The sequence below is a fragment of the Lagopus muta genome, chromosome 20 (genome assembly GCF_023343835.1).
Source record: "Lagopus muta isolate bLagMut1 chromosome 20, bLagMut1 primary, whole genome shotgun sequence".
Lineage (NCBI taxonomy): Eukaryota > Metazoa > Chordata > Aves > Galliformes > Phasianidae > Lagopus > Lagopus muta.
Window position 1 is genome coordinate 6,212,996 of NC_064452.1, and position 19,646 is coordinate 6,232,641.

General features: G+C 44.0%; 1 protein-coding gene and 1 long non-coding RNA gene across 3 annotated transcripts in view; one reads left to right on the plus strand and one right to left on the minus strand.

Annotated features, from left to right (window-relative positions):
* Positions 1–19,646, plus strand: part of LOC125702935 (uncharacterized) — a 75,877-nt gene that overhangs the window by 40,868 nt on the left and 15,363 nt on the right. For both annotated transcript variants that reach the window (XR_007380725.1, XR_007380726.1), the window contains exons 2-3: positions 12,985–13,059; positions 18,474–18,618. This is a non-coding gene — a long non-coding RNA (uncharacterized LOC125702935). The remainder of the gene's footprint in view (positions 1–12,984; positions 13,060–18,473; positions 18,619–19,646) is intronic.
* LOC125702934 (3 beta-hydroxysteroid dehydrogenase type 7-like) lies at positions 7,282–19,456 on the minus strand. Its single transcript, XM_048966827.1, has 6 exons — positions 19,202–19,456; positions 16,572–16,727; positions 14,477–14,585; positions 10,448–10,547; positions 9,741–9,903; positions 7,282–8,508 (listed from the first exon to the last, which is right to left on the minus strand). The coding sequence occupies exons 1-6, from the start codon at positions 19,347–19,349 to the stop codon at positions 8,090–8,092; spliced, it is 1,095 nt and encodes a 364-aa protein (XP_048822784.1). The 5' UTR covers positions 19,350–19,456; the 3' UTR covers positions 7,282–8,089.

Sequence of the window (19,646 nt, forward strand, 5' to 3'; positions counted from 1 at the left end):
AACTGAGGCCTGGTTTTGATTTAGCACTGTTTATTAACCTAATGGTGCTGACATATTTTAGTGCAACATATAAAATCTAAGGCTTTTTCTTAAGCTGAGGAAATGAGGTTATGTGACATTGATCCAAAATGGAGGGGAGCATTTTACGTTTTGCTTTAACAGACAAGGGAAACGAGGCAACCTTCCTGTCCTCTCTGCCAAGTGCTCTGCAAATGGGGCAGAAATAAAGGTTTCCCCAAGTCCTGCACGCGTTTAAAACCAGCTATAAATGACTGTAAGAATCAGCTTGAAATTTTAATCGAGGCAGTAAGAAGGTTGAAATAACAGGTGGTGCTTCAGGTACTCGTGTCCTGGTCTGAAAAGAGCTGGGGACTTGTTTTATGGCTACGGTGGAAGTGCAAGACCTTGTCCTCCATTTATAAAAGAAACTGAGGCCATAAGGTGATGGTGGGAATGGTGGGTCTGATATTATGGGCAGAAAAGAGGGTGACTCTCCTGATTTTAGGCTTTTGTGGGTCCTTAATGGAATCCCATCAGTGCTTGAAGTGTCAGCTAAGGATAGCATTGTTAGAATTAGGGGAATGTAGAGCTTACTGGCACAAAATGGTGATCTGCAGACAGGCAATGACAGGCCATTAATAGACCCAGTAATATGGATTTGCATTAACTGTTTGGAGGTATTTTGTAAGCACCTTGGCCGTGTGTCAAATCGCTAAGCCGGTACATTGTTCCGACATCGGAGCTACTGTTGTTGGTGTGAGTCCAGAGCTGCTGTGCTTGAGCAATACCACCAACTCCTTGCTTTTCTCCTGGTTAACTTTTGAATGGAAGTCCTTTCCTTGATTTTGATAGCAGCTATTAAATTTGGCTGCACCCACTCAACATTGCCTTGCTTCTCGGAAATAGGTCAGCAGTTGTGTAACTTCCATTCATCCGTCCATACAGAGCAGTTAATTTCCATTATTGAGGTTTCCCAACATCATAACAGGGTTGCATTAACGTGGCTTATCTGTGATAACCAGTGCAAACTAGCGCAGGAAAATCCATGAACAGAGCCAGTCCTGTTTAATTCAGTCTAGTGACTGAACATTACACCACTGCACTCCGCCAGCGCCGCTTCGGGGTGTAGCTGTGCCTTCTCTCAGCTTCCTGCTCCTTCCCACACCGCTCCCTTCTGACCTGGGCTGCAGTGCTCAGCCTCTGCTTGGATGCCCTGAGCTGTAGTTTCACCAGGTTCCTTCTATTCCCACCATCACCCAGAAGCCCTCTGGTACAGTCTTTCCTCTCCCATTGCTCCAGTCAGCCATAATGAAGGGCTGAAGCCCTTTGCCCTGTGTGATCTTGCTACTAGCTGGTGTTCCTCCTCCAGTCATTTATCCCAAACCCTTTCCTTGCCAGATCCCTTCATTTCCTCCTGCTCTGTTTTTAAGCCTTCTCTTATGTGACTTATTGTCTAGAGCATCTTCCCCCTGTGCTTCTCTCCTCTTTCAAATCCTTCATTAAACCGCAGCTGCTGCAGCAAGTCCTCCTTTTCAGAGGCAGTAATCCCCATTTATGCCATAGCCCACAAATATTTTCTGGTGTCATGTCAAGCACGTGTGCAGCCTCTAAGGTAGTCGGGTGAGGTCACTGAGGGAGAGCAGAGCTTCTAAATCCCTTTGAAATGTAATAGAAATCAAGCACCTCAGTCTATTTGGTTTAAAAATCTCAAGTCCTCCCCTGGGACAAGACGTGTGTATTGATCTTAGTGATGATCTTAGTGATCTCTTTGATGTGCTACGGTATCACTGTACGACGCTATGTGAGTTCTGTATTGAACCATTCATCATTTGATGAATGCACAGTGATGCGCCAGTTAAGAGCATGTGCCTGACATTAAGATGGGCTGGTTTGGATGTGTCTCGTGGGGCTGGTTCTTGCTCAATTGCTCATTTCCAGATGTGAGTTTTGAGAAAGAAAACCTTGCAAGTGCTGTGTCTGTCTTGTGTTAAGGATCTCCATCGTTGCCCATGTAAGTGGGGTTACTCCCAGCAGTATCAGCACCAGCAGGACTGTAGGCACTTGGCTTCTCACTTGCTTTGAAGCAGATTTGCTACCATCAGACACCACGCAGATGAATGCCCTGTTCCCACTGAGACTTTTGCTTCCAAATTTGATGTTGGAAATGTCTGGAAAATTTAGTTGGATTTGTTTCTCAGAGGAAAGGAGAATGTGAGCTGGAATTTAGGAGGAATGTGGTGCAGTCATTAAGGGATGTAGGGCTAGGACTAGGCTGGAGTATGCCTGGAAGGGGTCAGATGAATTGCTGTGCAGTGGGCAGAGCACAGGGGAATGCTTTTGGTGATCTGTGGGGAGCCCACCAGGTCTTCAGCCCTATGCACTTCTGGGAATTTGCAGCCTCCTGATTTTTGATCCATTTGTCCCTGTTGTTAGCAGCCAAATCGCCTGGAGCATCGTGAGGAGCAGTGTGGGTAGGTGGGACTGTGCCTCCTCCTGATGCAGCTCTTGGGTGACCTCAGGCCTGAGAAGAAGTGCTATCTAAGTACACTGAAACCACCAGTCATGGTCAGCCCTTAATGAGAGCTGTACTAGATTCAGCTCCATTAGAAACCCACTCTGGGCAAAGCACCTCCCGTGTTGCAGCAGACTCATGCTGGGCTTGGTGCCCCCGCAGCCACAGCTGCCAGCAGGTCCAGCACAGCATGTTTGCAGGATGCATCCTCCTCCATTAAAAAAAGATTAAAGGCAGGAGAAGGAGACTAATTTTGATCAATTGCCAAAATTGTAAAATGTGGAGTTAGAGGAAGAACCCTGAGTAAATGAACCCATGAGTCCGTGCTGGAGCTGGGGATTAAGCCCAGGTCTGCAAAATTGCAGCCAATTACTGCAAGCATGAGGACACTTGCATCTGCTGACTCCCTGCTCTGGGTACTCCTGAAGCAGTGAAGCTACTTGCAAAGCATGAGTGGCAAAATTTGGAGCAGTCAGCAGTGCTTTTCTGGGCAATGCAATTCAGGAGAGCCTGTGAGTAAGGAAGGGATGGGATGGCAGGATGGACAAGCTTTCCATTCCAGAAGATCTGGATTTGTTTCCGTTCGGTTGCTGCAAGGTAGAATCCTTTCTCTTTGTTTTATTCTTCCATGCTGTGACACTTTTAAAACCCATGGCCCATTTGAGTTTTGATTTTTTGTTCAATACCTTTTAAAGTGATCTCATGCAGACGGATGATGGGCAGTTAGGGATACTGGTCTTTAGTGGAAATAGTCTGTTTTGTGGATGTCAAACACTTTGGCTTGCCTGGGTGACGTTGAGTGAGGACAAATTGGGCTACGTATATGTAGGCTGTTCCAAAAGTAATGCCTCCTATTTATTTCCATGGAAGCCACAACAGCTACAAAGAGCATAACAGTGCTCTTTGACTGAGCAAATACTCTTTTGCAACGCAATCACCACCATTAGCTCTGTACTTTTATCAGTGATGGATAAGAGCCTATGCTATTTAATGAAATATTGGAGGAGAGGCTGTGGATGCCCCCTCCCTGGAAGCACTCCAGGCCTGGCTGGATGGGACTGTGAGCAACCTGGGCTAGAAGGAGGTGTCCCTGCCTGTAGCAGGGCTTTGAAGCTGGATGATTTAAAGATCCCTTCCAATCTAAACCATTCTATGGTTCTAAGGCAGATTAGCTACTCGGTACATTAAATATATTTATATCTCCTAACCTCGGATGCTATAGCAGTAGAACTTTACAGGCCTATGAATTGTGGACAGTCAGAGCTACCTGAAGTTTTGAAATCACTTTACAAAGGTAGCAAGCTCTCCTGGTTTTGAAATCAGAAATAGTTGTTGATGCAGTTTGGAGCGCTTAATGGAGATCTATGTAAATTGCCAGGGGAGGGGGAGGAGAACAGTTTGATCTTAAAACATAATTTGGACTGTTCTCATGTTTTCTTGTAAAGGCTGTTTTGATCATTAGTTGCCACCTCCCAGTTCTCAGCCATCTCAAGTCTCTCAAAAAGTTCTGATACTTTTAAAGATAAGGATCAAATTTTATGTATTTTTTTGTCTCTTAGTTCTCATGCCTTTGACATTCAGGTTTGCAAACTTTTCCCCCTATCAAAGGGCTTTAACATCTTTCCTTTTTTTTTTTAATTTTTAAATGAAAATTGACATTCTCATTTGATAATGCGACTCTGGGAGCCAAGACTTTAAGAAAAATGCCAAATCCCACAATACATATGGGAATTTGCACCTTTATTATTAATAATAGGCCTGTCTCTCTCTTCTCTTTAATTCTTCCTGAGATTTTGGTGTTTCATCTGAATCCACCCAGATACTCCTGAACTTTGAAGGTGGGGAGACGGTGGAGAAGTACTTCCTTGGGAGAAGTGATTACAAAACATGTTTCCATTCTGAACCTCTTTAAGCATGAAATGTTTTCAGGTCTAAGGTTTTGCAGCCTGCAGTCTGGTTTTTTCCCCACCCCTTTTTGCTTGGCTGGTAGAATTAAGAGTTTGATTTAACGTTATATGCCTAGAAAAATAAAGCATTTAATTTACATTTTACAAGGCAGTTATTGCAGGTTAATTAAATATCAATTGAGTGTTATAGGCCATATTAAGATTTATTAATAACCTAGGAGATAAATCTCCTTGGAATTCAATTAAATGAAAATCACATAAAAATATATGTGCAATTTTATTCATATAATACATAAAACTTGTGAATTACAGTGAAGCATTGTACGGTAACTTAATTAATGGGAATTAATTGGTGAAATGGAGAAAAATCAATTTGAAGTTTCCATAGCAGATATAAGAAGCAAGGTGTGCTCCCATATCCTCGGAAAGCTGAGTTTGTCTGCACCCACGCTGTCACACTCTGTGCTGTGAGGTGCACCTTGGACACAGAATCATAGAATACTTTGGGTTGGAGGGGACTTTGAAGATCATTCAGCTCCAACTGCATGTCATGGCCATGGTCTCTATGCGAGGGGAGGTGTGCATGATTGTGCCGCTGGACCTCGGAGCCTTTTGCCCTCGATGCTTTTTCACATCTCTCTAAGCATTTGTGAGATAGTTAGCAATGGAAAGGCTGCTCGCCAAGTGGTCTGCGAGCTCTGAAGGACATGGATGTGCTGGGCTTTCTGCAGGGTCATTGAGCGTATCTGGTCCTGTCTGGGTCACAGCAGCTTCCCATATCGGAGATGAGGCTCAGAAGCTGGACTTGGAAAATATCTTTCCAATGGTTGCTGAACGATTGAGGCCTGGCGTGCTGCCATCTGTTCCCTGTGCATCCTGTGTTAAATACTGTCAATATGAGATTATGTTCCAATTATGGTACCAGACTGACTGGTTTAACTCCCACCATGAATCTATTTTCCTTTATTACTATGCGCTAACTATGTGACTGATGTACCAGACACCAAAAGAGATGGTCTCTGCCCAGAGGGCTTTGTCTAAAGGAAACATGCCTGGAGAAGACAGAATGCAATAGAAAATGCAGATGAATGAGTAATTCGCTTAAGATTTTCTTTTTAATTTGGGGATTCTTTGCCTGTTTGTGTGTTTGGCTGGAGTTTTAATATTACTAAATTTGCTTCTTTCAGACGTTGCACAAGAACAGAGACTTCCATAGAAACTCAAGCAGGGTTAGGCATGAGGCTCTTTGAACTGTGTGTGTGTTGAGAGGAGAGGAGTGCTCAGCGCACACATGGGAGCACTATAGGGTGGAAAATGAAGGGAAAGCCACTTTCCAGCCCAAACAGCTCCTCCAGCAGACGCCATGGATCGCACTGGGGAAGTACAGCTAGCTCTTAAAAATAGCAGGTGTCTTTGTCAGTGCTCATCCTTCCTTTCCTCCGGTAGGGACACTCGCATCTGTCTCCTCTGTGCTTCGTCTCTGCTTCTCTCTGCAATAGTTGTTAAGGATATTAGCATTAAATACTTACTGCCTGGCTTAACTAAGGGGTAAGATAGGATTTAATTTGTATGGCTGAAATCCAATTATATAATGGAGCCCCTGGGGGAAGCAGTTATACCTGCTGAATCTCTTGGATGAGTAATTGTGCACAAAGGCTCCTCTCCAGAAGCAGAAACAGATCTGAAATATTCCCCCCCACTCTTTTTTTTGCTGTTACATAATAGGGCTGGGACCCTACAAAGAAAAGCCAATGACAACCCAGAGCAGTAGAAAGAATGAAAGCGCTGCCAGGAGAAAACAAGTTACAATCTGATAAAATCAAGGATCAAGCAGGAAGTCTGCAGCAGCACAACCCGGGGGGAGCCAAGTTGCAGCGCAGCCAAAGGAAGCTTACTCATCTTTTTGGAAAGCAGTACAGAGGCTTTGCTGTCTAACTTTTTCCCCCCAACTTCTGCTAAATGTGCAGGGAAGGGGAATCCTCCACTTGCTTTTGTCAAAGCTTGGGAGGTGGGGTAGGTATGGAAAGAGTTAAGGCAGTGAATGATTCAGGTCCTTTTGAAAAATGCCTGCTCCTTATCCTTCATGTCATCTGTGTCCTGATAAACATCAAAACCCTGGGTGATGATGGGCAGGACAGGAAGAGGAGATTCCCAGTAAGGTTTCTGAAAGGAGGCAAGCACGTAAGGTTGGTTGCTGGAGTAGGATTGGGGTTTGACAGTTACACCTCTTGGTACCGTCAGCAGCTCTATAGCCCACAAAGGAATGTGCCAGAGGCTCTGAGTGGGACTGCAAGCATCAGCTCTTGTACTTAGTTCTCTCAAAGGTCAGAGTGCCATATTTCAATATATTTTGCGAAGTTAAAAGCAAACTTTGATTCTTTTCTGAGAAGTTATGAGTGGAAAAAGTAATTTCCTTGGTCACTTTGATGGCACAACTACATGAGGATAAAGATGAGTGTGTCCATGCAGCTGAGGGATGAGCTCCGAGTACTGCAGACTGAAGACAGACCCAGACCCCCGGACCATCAGCATTGCTGTCTGGGCAGGTCTTGGAGCTCTCGTCAGAAACTGCTCCAGTAAATACTGCTCCAGTAAATACTGCTGCTATGCTGGAACTCAAGTTACCTGTCTGACAGACTTGCAGCTCCACCCAGTGGCTCTTTTTTGGCAAGATAAAACCAAGGTTTCAAAAGCCTTGAAACCTGTTGAGGTCAAAGTAGTCATACTGTGGTGAAGCTCTGGCAGCGTGCGTACGAAATAGGGTATATATTACTCTGTCACAGTCTCAGCAAGCCATCAGTTAGCATTTAACTTATAGCAGAAAGCTGCAAAGACAATTGTTAATGAAACCAAGTCCAGCAATCTTACTAATCACTTTATTTAAAATCTCTCTGCACAAAGGATTAGAGTAAAAAAGTGAGGAACTGAGAGCTGTGGGCATCCCTGTGCATTGCAGGGAGTGGGACCAGGTGGCACTGAAGGGTCCCTCAACTCCATGCGTTCTGTGATTCCATAACTTGCACGGTTCACCTTCCCAAATTCTCTGTGGACAGATTGTAATGGTTTGCCCCAGATTTATTTGTCATATGAAATTATTCACGAATTACCTGAGCAAATTATTTTTGGTTTGGAAGCTCATTTTGCAAAGAACTCTCCTGTGAGTGAATTTCCATGGAGTTCACTTGGCAGCTCCCAGCGTATTCCTTCACTTCCTTTCCAGGGTAATTACTATGACTAACAAGAAGCAAATCTCGATCATTTCTATCAAAGATGCCATGCTGAAACTTGCTTCTATTTCTTTTTTTTTTTTTTCCAGGAGGATTAGGGAAGTAATTAAAATGAGCTTTTATTTGTGCACACATACACTTCAACTGTAGGAAAACTCAAGGGATGATTATATGTTCACAGAACACAGGAGTACTTAAGCAGTCTCAAACTGACAGAATTAATTTTGGATGTTAACCACTGCTGTAAAAACAGCCCATTTCTTCGAACTCCAGTGAAAACTGCCTGAACTTGTAGGCATCCAACCATGGGGCTTGAATGCAAGTCAGCCCCTGTGCTGTCAGTGCAAGAGAGTAGGAGTTTATTTTTATAGGATAATATTTCAAAACAGATGTAATAAACCATGTATGAAGGGTAACAGGATCTTTATGAAGGGTTCTTTCCATCACTGAGAGGACAGGTTCCCCATGGCCACTTCCAGCCACCGCGCCGTCCGCACCTTGCTCTCCTGCCAGCTGTAGAGGGGCTTGTACCCAAAGTGCCTGGAGGCTTTGTCTGTCTCGTAGGAGAAGGTGGTGACTATCGTGTGCAGCAAAGGGAGGTTGAGGAAAGGCTGTGGCTTCCAGAAAGGGGACAGGATGACCTCGATTATCCTGTGCAGGTGTATCAGTAACCACATTTTCCAGTATGGGATGTGTGAGCCCAGTCTTATTGAGGGGTCCATACAGGACAAGAGCTGATACCTGATCAGAAAAGCTTTTGTTGTCGGAGTGTCATCATAGGAATAATACACCTGCCCAGCAAGTATGTCTGGTTTCAGCTGCAGGTGCCTGGCTGCGAGAACATGCATCCATGCGACATTCCCTGGAGAAATAAGAGGAGGAGAGAAACAGGTGCTCAGGAGGAGCAATGTTTGCCTATTTACTATGGGAGTGAGGGCATGGGATCCCAACTGCAGTGCTACGATGTAGGGATGGCGCTCATCGTGTGCTCAGCTGTACTGAGGAGGGGTGGAGTAGTTAATTCAGGCCTCAAAGGTCCTTTCAACCCTTGGTTTCCCCTTTGAGCAGGACATTTAACATTCCTTGTGACACGGGTTCACTCGATGCGAAAGGGCACTGTTTTGTAGTGTGATCAGGATGAATGGGAGGCAGAGCTTGGGGGTTTTATTCCTGGCTCTGCTGAGAAGCCTTTGAAGAAGTCATTTGATTTATCCAGGCCTGATTCCACTGCAACAGCAATTTCAAAGCACTGTTATCTGCACTTTTGGAAAAGGACATGTGAGCTTCACAGAAATAACTAAAGCTCCACATGATTGAGTGGTGAATTGTACTCTTCCTGTAATGCGCTCAATGCAACAACAAACTACTTCAGATGTGGTACCTCAGATGGTCAGTGGGCAATATTGGTGGTAGGTGGATAGTTGAGTTGGATGATCTTAGAAGTCTTTTCCAATCTCAAGGATTCTATGATTTTGAGAGGCTTTGGGAGCAGCCTGTCGTGCTCACAAAACTCAGTTATGAAGTACAATCTTTTCTACAATGAATGCCTTTACTAATTTTATAAGTAGCTGGTTTAATTTCTTGTAAGTAAACCAGTCTTTTCAAACAAGCAAAAAATATTTTAAAGACGTTCCCTCAATTTCTCTGTTTTCCTCCATAGATTTCTAGAAACATTGCCTTAGAAAAAGAAACAAACGGGACTCTTGTACTCTTTTCTGCTATTTTTCAGTTTTCGAAACAACATTTTTCCTTATGTTGAGGAGAATTTAAAAAAAGAAAACCTTTTTGCTAGTGATTTTCAAGGAAAGGTTGAACGTTGCACTGAGTGCCATGGTCTGGAGTGGTCACAGCCATTGGGTTGATGGTTGGACTGGATGGTCTTGGTGGCCTTTGCAACCTTAATGGTTCTATGAAAACAATAAAATGTAAGCAAGTGTTTTATAAATTCTTTTAGCCAGACTGAGTTTTGTGCTTGTAGAATTGTTTCCACTCAGTCACTATACTCATTTTTCTGTGTTCAAGGATTACGAGTAAGCCAACGTGCAAAATCTCCTGTGGTAGCACTGCATGCAAAGAGATCCATCACTCACTCACCCACGTACGTGGAATTGCGCTCTGTGTGTTCAGGCTCCAGGTAGTTCAACACACCGTTATGGGCTTTGGCAGACAAATACAAGTCGTGAAGGAACATTGCTTTCTCCCCATATACTGTGTTTGCACGGATGATGCAGGTCGTGAGTTTACCACCATTGCTGAGCTGAAAAATCAGGGAGGAGTATTGGCAAGTGATGGATTTGTAGGCAGAATCTTCTACAGTGATCTTTGGTGCGGAATATGGAACCAGAATACTTGGGGAAATTGGAGGAAATCTAACTTTTGATTCTTAACTCACGCTGTCTGAAAATACACCTTTTGTGCACCAGGTGAGCCTGGTTTTGTAAACCATAATTTAATACAGTGCTTTCCAAAGCTTCACTCCTTTGGTGGAGTTTGAGAATAGGTACAGAGGTAGAGCAACTTGATCCTGCAAATACATGGCAGCTCTGTGATGCTGTGGGAGTATTGGCTCTTGGTGAGCTTGGGGCAATGTGGTGAATACATATCAGAGAAGCCATTGGAGAAATAGTTAGGTACAAACTCTGGGGTCTTGGTGGTAGATGGACAGTTGGACTGGAAGATCTTAGAGGTCTTTTGCAATCTTAATGATTCTATGATTCTACTCCATGATTCTTTCTAACCAGCTTTCTCCTTCTGCTCATCCTGTGCTGAAACCCCATGGATACCACCATTGACTTTTTTACCTTTTTCCCATTGGCTTCTAATACAAGTCTTTCTGCCATGGCCTTCGTCTTCCCATAAGGCAGCTCCACTTCCCCGCTGTATTTGGTGTCCTCATTTCCTCTGAAATAGATTGAGATGTGAATGACCCTGGAGTCCAGACCTGGGAGACATTTATCTCTGTGTGATTTACTTTAACCCCTACTTTGCAGTGTGTAAGTTCTGACGGTGCGTCATGCAGGGCTTAAGAAAGATCCTTACTGCAGCTCAGGAGAAATAAAGCCTCAATAAATACCAAGTGATTCTGTGGCGTTAGGCAAAAGCAGGTTTGCAAGAGAGCAATGGTTTCATCTCTGAGAGGTGAATTTGCTTTTGTGTGATTGAAGCAAACAATATTCTGGCAGGGAAATTAGAAGGCAGCGCCGTTACCCTTCTAAGAACTCTCAAGTGGCTGAACAAGGTGGAAAGAGCACAAGATGATGGAGGGCAGGAAAACGAGAGCAGTCCTGTTTTGTTTTTTTCATTAGAGGTAGTGAGAAGCCTCTTGTGAGCTTTAAACTAAAAGAAGCTGCACCTTAATTTTCTCATATTGTTGATTAGAGTTGGGAGGCGTTTGCTGGTGATGAGAAAGAGCTTCTGGAAGATGTACAATCACCAGATTTGTGCTGAGGTTTTCTTTATCTGCCCCAGCAGGCTATGTTTGAGGGAACGAGCAGAAAACCAGGTCCCTGAATTAGGTCAACAGGGCTTGGAGCTGTGCTTGGGACCCCTGGTTGCCACTGTGGAGGAAGACATGCTCCTCAACTGGATGTGACTCCTAAGTCAATGGGGCTCAACACATAACTGCCCTCACAGGTCCTGAAATAATTCCAAGGAGAACCAAGAAAGCAGCATTCCCCACAAAGGCATGGGTGTTCCTGTCCCACTGATTCTAGCTCAGTATTCCAGGATTTGGTTAGGAAGATTAGGGGGCTGTGGATTTGTCAGAGAGTAAAGAAGCCTTGCTTGGAACATTGGAGGGACCATAAATGCAGACCATGTGTCCATTTGCTCCCTGTTGCATGAGAAGGCTCTCTCCCCATTCAGTGTGCTGCAGGAGATCTCAAAGACTTCCTTCACGTTTTCACATCTATTTGCTGACTATTTCGCTGTCCTACAGAAATTCACCCTAGGCAAACACTGAACTGTGCCAGGTGTAGAGCACCCAAAGCAGTGTGATGCAGACAGGGTTCAGCTGTGCTTTAAGGACAGGCTAAGTGGCCTTTGATAAGGTCAGGCAGCAATTCTGCAGCAGAGGTCTTTTTGTTAAGCTCTGGGCCACAGGAGAGCGAGCTCTGACTCAGGCTCCTGCTTTGACCTTGGACAACTCACTTGCTCTTTTCTGTGCTCACATCACCGCATGTAAAACATGGATAATGCTATTGCCTTTCTTCAGTCAGTAGCTTGTGCATCAGATATCCCAGCTGAGAGCAACAGAAATAAATGAGGAGCCTCAAAAACTCAGCATCCCCAAGCACGCAGGCTTGTAGCACAAACCCTCCTCCCCTCCCCGTGTTTACGGGTGATGAACAGGAGACAAACCAGCAAACAAGCACAGCAAAAGATTGATTGTGCACAGTTTGCTGAGAGCCCAAGAGAGGCCCAAGACAATTAGGGGGGTTATCTAGAAGTTCTTGTTTTAATTGCATTCTTTTTTTCTTTCTGAATTTCTTTTTTTGCCTTGTGAAGCTTCACAAAGGGGCAGCCTGCCTGCCGTTTTAGCTGCAGAGCTCTGCTCCTGTTTGCCTTCCCCCACCCCTTTTGAAGCTTGGTCGTAACAAAGAGCTCAGCATAATGCTCTTGCTTTTCAAAACGATCACAGATAACTGAACGCTAATAAGACTGGAGCAGCATTGTCAGAAGGTATCTCAGCGGCGGTTGTCTCAGAGGGATTGAGACTGACAGAGGCATTTTCTATTATTGTAGGATGCTGAGGTGTGAGCATTATCCCTGCACCCATCACCCTGTCCAGAGACTAATCATGCTTTGTCTGTGTCAGTTCCCCAGCACCTAAAAGTGAATTAAATGAAATTATACAAGGAGTGATAGAGAAAGGGGACAGGGCAGAAAAGTAAGGCAAGTTTGATCATTGGCTGCAAACAAGAGCAGAACAAATTGGGTGGGGATAGGGAAACTACATCACCTTTGCTTTCAGCCTTAGAATCATAAGGTCATTAAGGTTGGACAGACCTCTATCATCAAGTCCAACCATCAGCTCACCCCCACCATGCTCACTAAACCATGTCCCTGCATGGACACACAGAATCATTAAGGTTGGAGAAGATCCCCGAGGCCCCCAAATCCAACCCCAGCCCACCCCACCATGCCCACTGACCACATCCCTCAGTGCCACATCTCCATGGTTCCACCTCCATGGAACACCTCCATGAATGATCACCCCCCCGCTTCCCTGGGCAGCTGTGCCAAGCAGAGCCATGTTACATTGCCTTCCAGTACGCACTAGGCTCCCTAGTAAGACAAGCTGTGTAATTATTTTACTCTTCTCTCACTTTAATTCCAGGAATTAAAAGTGAAAATCTATGGAGAAGAACCCCTCTGACAAACAGGCTTTCTTCTCACAACGTGATGGCAGAACGTGAGTATGTTTTCAAAAAGCAGCTTACAGGCTCTAGTTGGTGGTTTTATTAGCATTTGTGGCAGGAAAGGGTTGTGAGTTGGTGGGGAGAGGATGCTCATATGTGCATACGTTCTGTGAGCAGCAGGATGGGCTTTTGCTTGTGCCCACAAGGGCATGACTCTAAGGCAAGGAACTGTCCTCTCAAGCAACATTTGGGATATCTACCACAAATCTTTATCAAAACACCTATTTACATGCATCTCAAGTCACAGGACTGTAATTCTAAGAAAGACGTACACATACATCTATTTTTAGAAGTGATTTAGATATGTTAATAACCAAATTTCATAGCCTTTCATTGATACTAGAGCTTCTAGTGCTCATGCTCCTGAGTGGGTTGAGGTTTTTTGTTCTCAGGGACTTTTTCATATGAGACATTTATTTCTATGGACTTGGGTATTTAAATGCTCTTCAGAACAACTGTGCTTAGCTTACTCGTGAGTATGAAATTTAGGCTTGTTGGTCATTTTAAGTTATGCCTTAAGCAGCCTTTTCTAGCCAGGCTCCAATTGCTGGAGCCCAGCGACTGAAGCCAGCTGTGTCTAGACTGACTGCCTGTAGAGAAACAACTTGATTTTGAGCCAGATCCCCCTGCACACAAGCTTGCATGGTTTGAGCAGCCTGTGCAAATTAACAAGAAGCCTTACAGTTTTGTGTGTCAGACTGCACCCATCTCCACCCAACTTCAAATTTAACCAGAACTTCAGTTCTTGGTCTTCAGAAAGAGGAGTTCAAGTGCCCCAGGGCAGTTCCTGTGTCCCATGAATACCAAAGGTATCCAGGTCCTGAACAGCAATGTCAGCTGATTGTGAGAGTCCATTCTGGAAATCAAAGATAGGAAAAGGCAACCCCAACTTGTAATTTTAGCCTTTGTCTTTCATTGTTCCAAATGCCATCTTTGCCCTGGAGGGTTTCCAAAGCTCTACTTTGCTCTCTTTTGATACTAAGAGCTTGTCACAGGTCTGCTAGCAATTCACTATGGAGTTAACAAGGCAGGGAAAGTTGATCTGTGATGGAGCATCACCTACCCATTGAGCCAACTCAGTGTGAAGCAGAGAAAAAAACTTTTACCCAACAGCAAGATAAAATTTGGCCTTGTCAAACCCTGAGTAGCTGAGATCCAATGCCAAACTGATTTTAGTGATTAGAAGAACAGGTCCATACACATGGAAGGTAGCCTGGAGGTGCTGTTAAGTCCTACATCTCACAACCAACTCTTTCAGTGAGGTGTATCCAATACTGTTCAAGTTTATGTTGAAAGGAGGTGTGCTTTTCATGAAGGAGTGAAGGAATCAACAGAATTGGGAGCACACTTGTTCTGCTTTGGATTCATAGCAAAAATCTGTAGGAATGAAAACAATGTGTTGGGCCTTACCTGAGCATGGGCTCGTGCAAAATGTTGGGTCCCACTGCAGCTATGGAGCTTGTGTAGACAACATATGGGATGTTCAGGGCACAGCAGGCCCTTAACACATTTTCAGTACCTGTGAGGCAGGTCGGGAAGGAGAAATATTAACTACTTTGGTTTCTATTATACAGGTCACATGAGATTTACAGGTTTTAAATAGATCCATCCTTTTCATAGCCGTAGGTTAAAGCTGTTGTCCCTTGGGTACAATTGCACAGGTATGGATGGTTTATAACACCAGAGCAGCAGCTACAATTTTAGTTGTAATGTGATGATCTCTATGGTTATTAACAACTGCATGGGCAACATGGTAAACTGCAGTCTTCTGACAAAAGAATTGGTGTTTTAGTTGCATATATTGCTTAGTAGGAGTGATTGGTGACTGAAGGGTGAAAACCATTGCAACAGACTCCTGGTAAAATTATCAAAGAAATCCTGAATTTAGGATAATTTCAGAGATCGTAAGTCAGTATGAAGACCAGTGGAAAATAATTTAATTCTCCATTAACCTACCACTGTATAAAGTTACTGACAACCTCAGTTGATAAACATAATTGGAAACAGATGAATTAACATCATTCAGCTTAACAAAAAGCAGATTTAAAAGACTAAGTGACTAAATGGGCTCCTCAATCTAGTCAAGGATTCAGAAACTAGAGGTTGAAACAAAGGAGGGTATCAAAGCAGAACAAAGACGTAAATTCTTGCCAGTGATAGTAATTAACTACAGCCACACTAATATTCTTAAGCACCATTACGATTTGCTGAAAGACTTGATAGATAGCCCATTTACTTGCAGTTCCTAATCCTAGGCAAAAAATCTTTTGGCTGTTCAATTTATCCACAAATTGTTGTGCTTAAGGCAGTCATTGGGTGAATTTCTGTGACCTGAGTTATACAGGAGCCAGCTAGGATGATATACCTGTCCTGACTCTTTTCTCTTCCATGAGTTCTACAGTATGTGTGAAATACAGTTCAGCATTCTTCTATCCGCAATGACGGATGGAAAACTGTATCTTTCAGCTCTAGATTTTGAGCAGTCCTGGTGAAGGCAGCAGCCCAATGTAGGCAGGTCTGCTTGAAGCCATCCAAGGGAAGGCAGCAAGCTGGCAATGAAAAGGAAGATCTCACAAAGCCTCTAAAGGGCAGTGGGAGCCCTCTGTCTCTGAGTATCCTTGGTGTGCTCACACCATACAGGCTCTTAAAAGCATCTGGTTTTGGAAATAACTACAGCAATGTAGTTTAATGTTGCCCTTGAATGAATCAGCAAGTAGTAGGAGCCCTAAGCAGTTACCAAGTTGGTGTGTATATATGTGTACAAAATTCTTTCCTTCTGGTTCACAGCTGTTTTAGTAGGTAACAGCCAGAGATACTAGTGGAGTTGCTGCTGTAATTGGGATTTCATTGTTCTTATAGGCTGTGCTTATTTCTGAGATTGATGAACAAGTTTTCTTTAATCAGATCTTGCACCTAGCATGAAAGCAGCTCTTGGTGATAGGAAGAAAACGCTGTGGAGCTCTTGGCTAGGTGTGGCATGTAGTTATGCAATAGTTAGAAATAGCATCACTTTAACTCAACTTTAATTGATGTCTTTCTCACATGCCAGACAACTTCCTACCACTCTAGCTATGTTCTGAATCAGTACTATTAGTGAAAGTTATGTCCTTGATCAGAATAACTTATCCAATGTCTGGGTCCAGATTTAACTTTGCAAATTTAGAGGACACAGAAGCTAACGCTTCTTAACCAGAGGAGATACATATTTTGTAGTCTCTTGCATGACTTCACACCAAGGCGTTTGTATTTAAGGCTGGATATGAGGAAAACTTCTCAGAAAGGGTGATGATGCAGTGGCACAGCTGCCCAGGGAGGTGGTTGGGTCACCGTTCCTGGAGGCAATCCAGAGCACTGGAGGTGTGGCACTGAGGGACATATGGGCAGTGGGAAATACGGGTGGTAGGTGGATGGTTGGACTACATGATCTTAGAGGTCTTCCTCAACCTTAATGATTCTACGATTCTAAGGATGTATTTTGCTTAATTGCTTGTTTTAAAGAACTTACCCCCAACATTGACAGCTTTCATTTCCCAAAAGGGTAAAGTGTTTCTGTAGTCCACAATAGCAGCTGTGTGGATAACCACGTGAACGCCCTGCATGGCAGCAAGGAGCAGACTGTAGTCTCGAATGTCTCCTTTCATCACTGTCACATGAGTGGTAGCTGGAGAAGAATAATATAAGCATAGATGCAGGGGAAAAAATACAAAACAGCATCTTCACATTCCTGCAGAATGAGGATCCTGCCTGGAAAGCTTTCTTCTCAGCAGGGCAAGAAGCAGCTTGCCAACTGTACTATTGGAATACATTGCCCTGGGGGGAAATACATCCCCATTTCATGAACCCCAAGAAACCGGATACACATCTGGTTTAATTCAGTGCAGCACTTTGCCAGTTTACACCAGCTGTGGGTCAGAATAACAGCAGCTGTCACTGGGATCTCACATGGAGTTGAGGATAGCACTGAGCTACGTGGGGAGACAGCTGGGCCTGAGCTGGGGCTGGCTGAGGACTTGCTCTGGGACACGTGAAGAAGATATCTACAGCATGGTGGGAATAACATGAAGCAAGCTTGAAGGATATTGCCCAGAACTCCATTTAAATTGCAAATACTATAGGTGGGGGAGGGAAAATAATACAATATATTAGTTAAAACTTTTTAGGAAATTCCTTCCTTTGAGCCGCTGAGAAGTCTGGCTAATTTTCCTCCTTCCTCCTATTTTGTGTCTCTGAATAGCTGTTCTAAACATGGCTGTTATTGGCATCTACCACTAATTGTCATGCTTTTACATGAGCCTCCTGGGCTGAAGTGTTATATGGCTTCATTCTGATCACCTGTCTTAAGGCAGCTGGGTGCAATTAAGACCAGCAAGAGAGCGGTCAGGGATAAGCAGAGAGGTGTCAAGCACCAAGAGAAATCTGCAGATTGTTAAGGCCTGATGAGTGTTATCCAGGGCTGCTAATTGGGTACCTGATGTAACTGCAGGATTACTGCTTTATCACATACTCCAGAGAACTTTTGGTGGAGGCAGTGGAACACTGAAGTAGTGCAACTGAAACGCCTGCGTTTAGAAGGGAGGTAAAGTAAGAGCCAGGAAAATTTGGAAAAGCTTAATGTCAACACCAGGAATTTCAGGAATGTGTGCTTAAAGAATATGTGTGTAAGTACCCACAGGATAACCAGGAGAATAGTAGCAACTGACGTGGATTTGTCAAGAATAGGTCATGTCAGATAAATCTCTTTTGTTCTTATGACACTTGGACGTAGGAGAGCAGGTCAATGTCATCTGTCTTGATTTTAGAAGGGGTCTGGAGACTCCATGTCATTCCCATAAGCAAATCGGTCAAACAGGTCCCAATAAGCCACATCAGGGTGAGCACAAAGCTGAATTACTGCTCCGAGGGAACTGCCAGCTGTGGTAGGTAGCTACCCTAAGGTCTTTTTATTGTTTTCATCAAGAATGTGGCATATTTGTTAAATCAGCAGATAACGTTAAATGGGAGGGTTCCAAAGTATGCTGGATGATTAGAGTATGAGCTGATAGAGATAGGGACAAAGAGAAGATAATGGGTGTAGTAGGGAAGAGGTAACAGGCCCAACCTACCTCATAAAATAATTGGGCCAGATCACTTGTTGGCAGGAACTTGCAACTGGGAAAAAGGCTTAATTGGATTGACAGGCAAGAAAAGGGATTATGGTGCAGGACGGAAGAAACAAATGGTGAGATATTGGTGTAGGCTGCCCAGGCTGGTGGAGGAGTCGCTGTCCTGGAGGTTTTCACAAGAAGAGTGGACGCGGCACTGAGGGACATGGTTAGCGGTGTAGTGGTGATGGGTTGATGGTTGGACTAGATGTTCTTTCCAACCTGAATGATTTTATAATTCTATGACATTCTTCTGCTTTACTCAGCACTGGGAAGGCCACAGCTGGCCTCTGTCCTGCCCTCAGTGACGCTTTTCCAGAAGAGAGCAATGCGAGTGGGGATGCAGAATTGTCAACTATGGAAAAGAAGCACCACAGTCCTCCCTAACCTAAAGGAGAAAGCAGTAGAGAGGTAGGCTGTCAAATCGTGAAGGTTGTTTTTAAAAAACACTGAGCCATTTTTACTTTCTCAGTGGAAGCAAGCTGAGGGGTTGGACAGTCAGAGAGAGAGAGAGCCTCAGCCTGCTACTAACCCTGCAAAGCCATGTGAGTTGGTTGGCTTGTTTGGGGTGGGGATTCTCAAATCCAGTAAAACGAGTTGCTTCTCCCCTACATATCTCACTGTAATCAGTTCTGATGAAACATCAGAAGGCAACATTCAGAATTGTGATCAAATTGAATAATTTAATATCTTTGAGCATGTTTACTGAGCCTCACCTCTTCCATTTTATGCACAGCACATTGGCTGTAGGCTTCTCTCACAATTACAGTAATTTATTATGCAATATCTGTAGCAGATGCTGAGCTTGATTCTATTGTTGTCTGCCTTTTGGTTGGTTGTTTTTTTTGAATTTTTAGCTATTGGAGCATAGGTTTTGTCTGTTCAATCCTTGTTTCCACCCCATGCCTGTAACTGTGGTATCTCCAGCATAATACCACCTGTCCTGAAAGGGAGGGTTGTGGCTGCTAAATTCAAGTTGATGCTCTTTTCTTACCTGTGGCAAAATTTTCTACTTCTTTTCTTGCTACTGAATCAAAAACTCTGACTTCTTTGATGTAGTCTTGTTGAGACAGGAGCTCTGTGATCTTTTCCCCAATAAAACCACATCCTCCTGTCACCAGGTAGACCTGGGCTCCATCCATTTCTGAGGACGTTTTTGTGGTTAAGGAGCAGGGAGATCCTATAGTGCACTGTTGATCTCTCAGCCAATATGTTTTCTGATCTAAGTCGAAAGTCTAACCTTCGCAGTGTTGGTGTTACTGGCTGAACATTAACTCCATCCAGTTATGCGTAAGTCAGGTTTTTGCTGGCACAGCCACATTGGTGCTACACAGTTCTGGTCTTTCTGACTCAGCCTTTCCCTTCCACTCACTGGTGTAGGATCAGTGGGGCACCTCCAGTTTGTCTTGGTCCTTGGCCCATCTCAGCCCACAGTTGCC

What these genes read in the sequence shown, in the direction of transcription:
- LOC125702934 (XM_048966827.1), bottom strand. Translation starts at nt 19,349, where the DNA reads ATGGATGGAGCCCAGGTCTACCTGGTGACAGGAGGATGTGGTTTTATT. An exon ending in GAAAGCTGTCAATGTTGGGG is followed by an intron (nt 14,586 to 16,571) that starts GTAAGTTCTTTA and finishes CCTGCCTCACAG; the next exon opens with GTACTGAAAATGTGTTAAGG. An exon ending in GCGCAATTCCACGTACGTGG is followed by an intron (nt 8,509 to 9,740) that starts GTGAGTGAGTGA and finishes TTATTTCTCCAG; the next exon opens with GGAATGTCGCATGGATGCAT.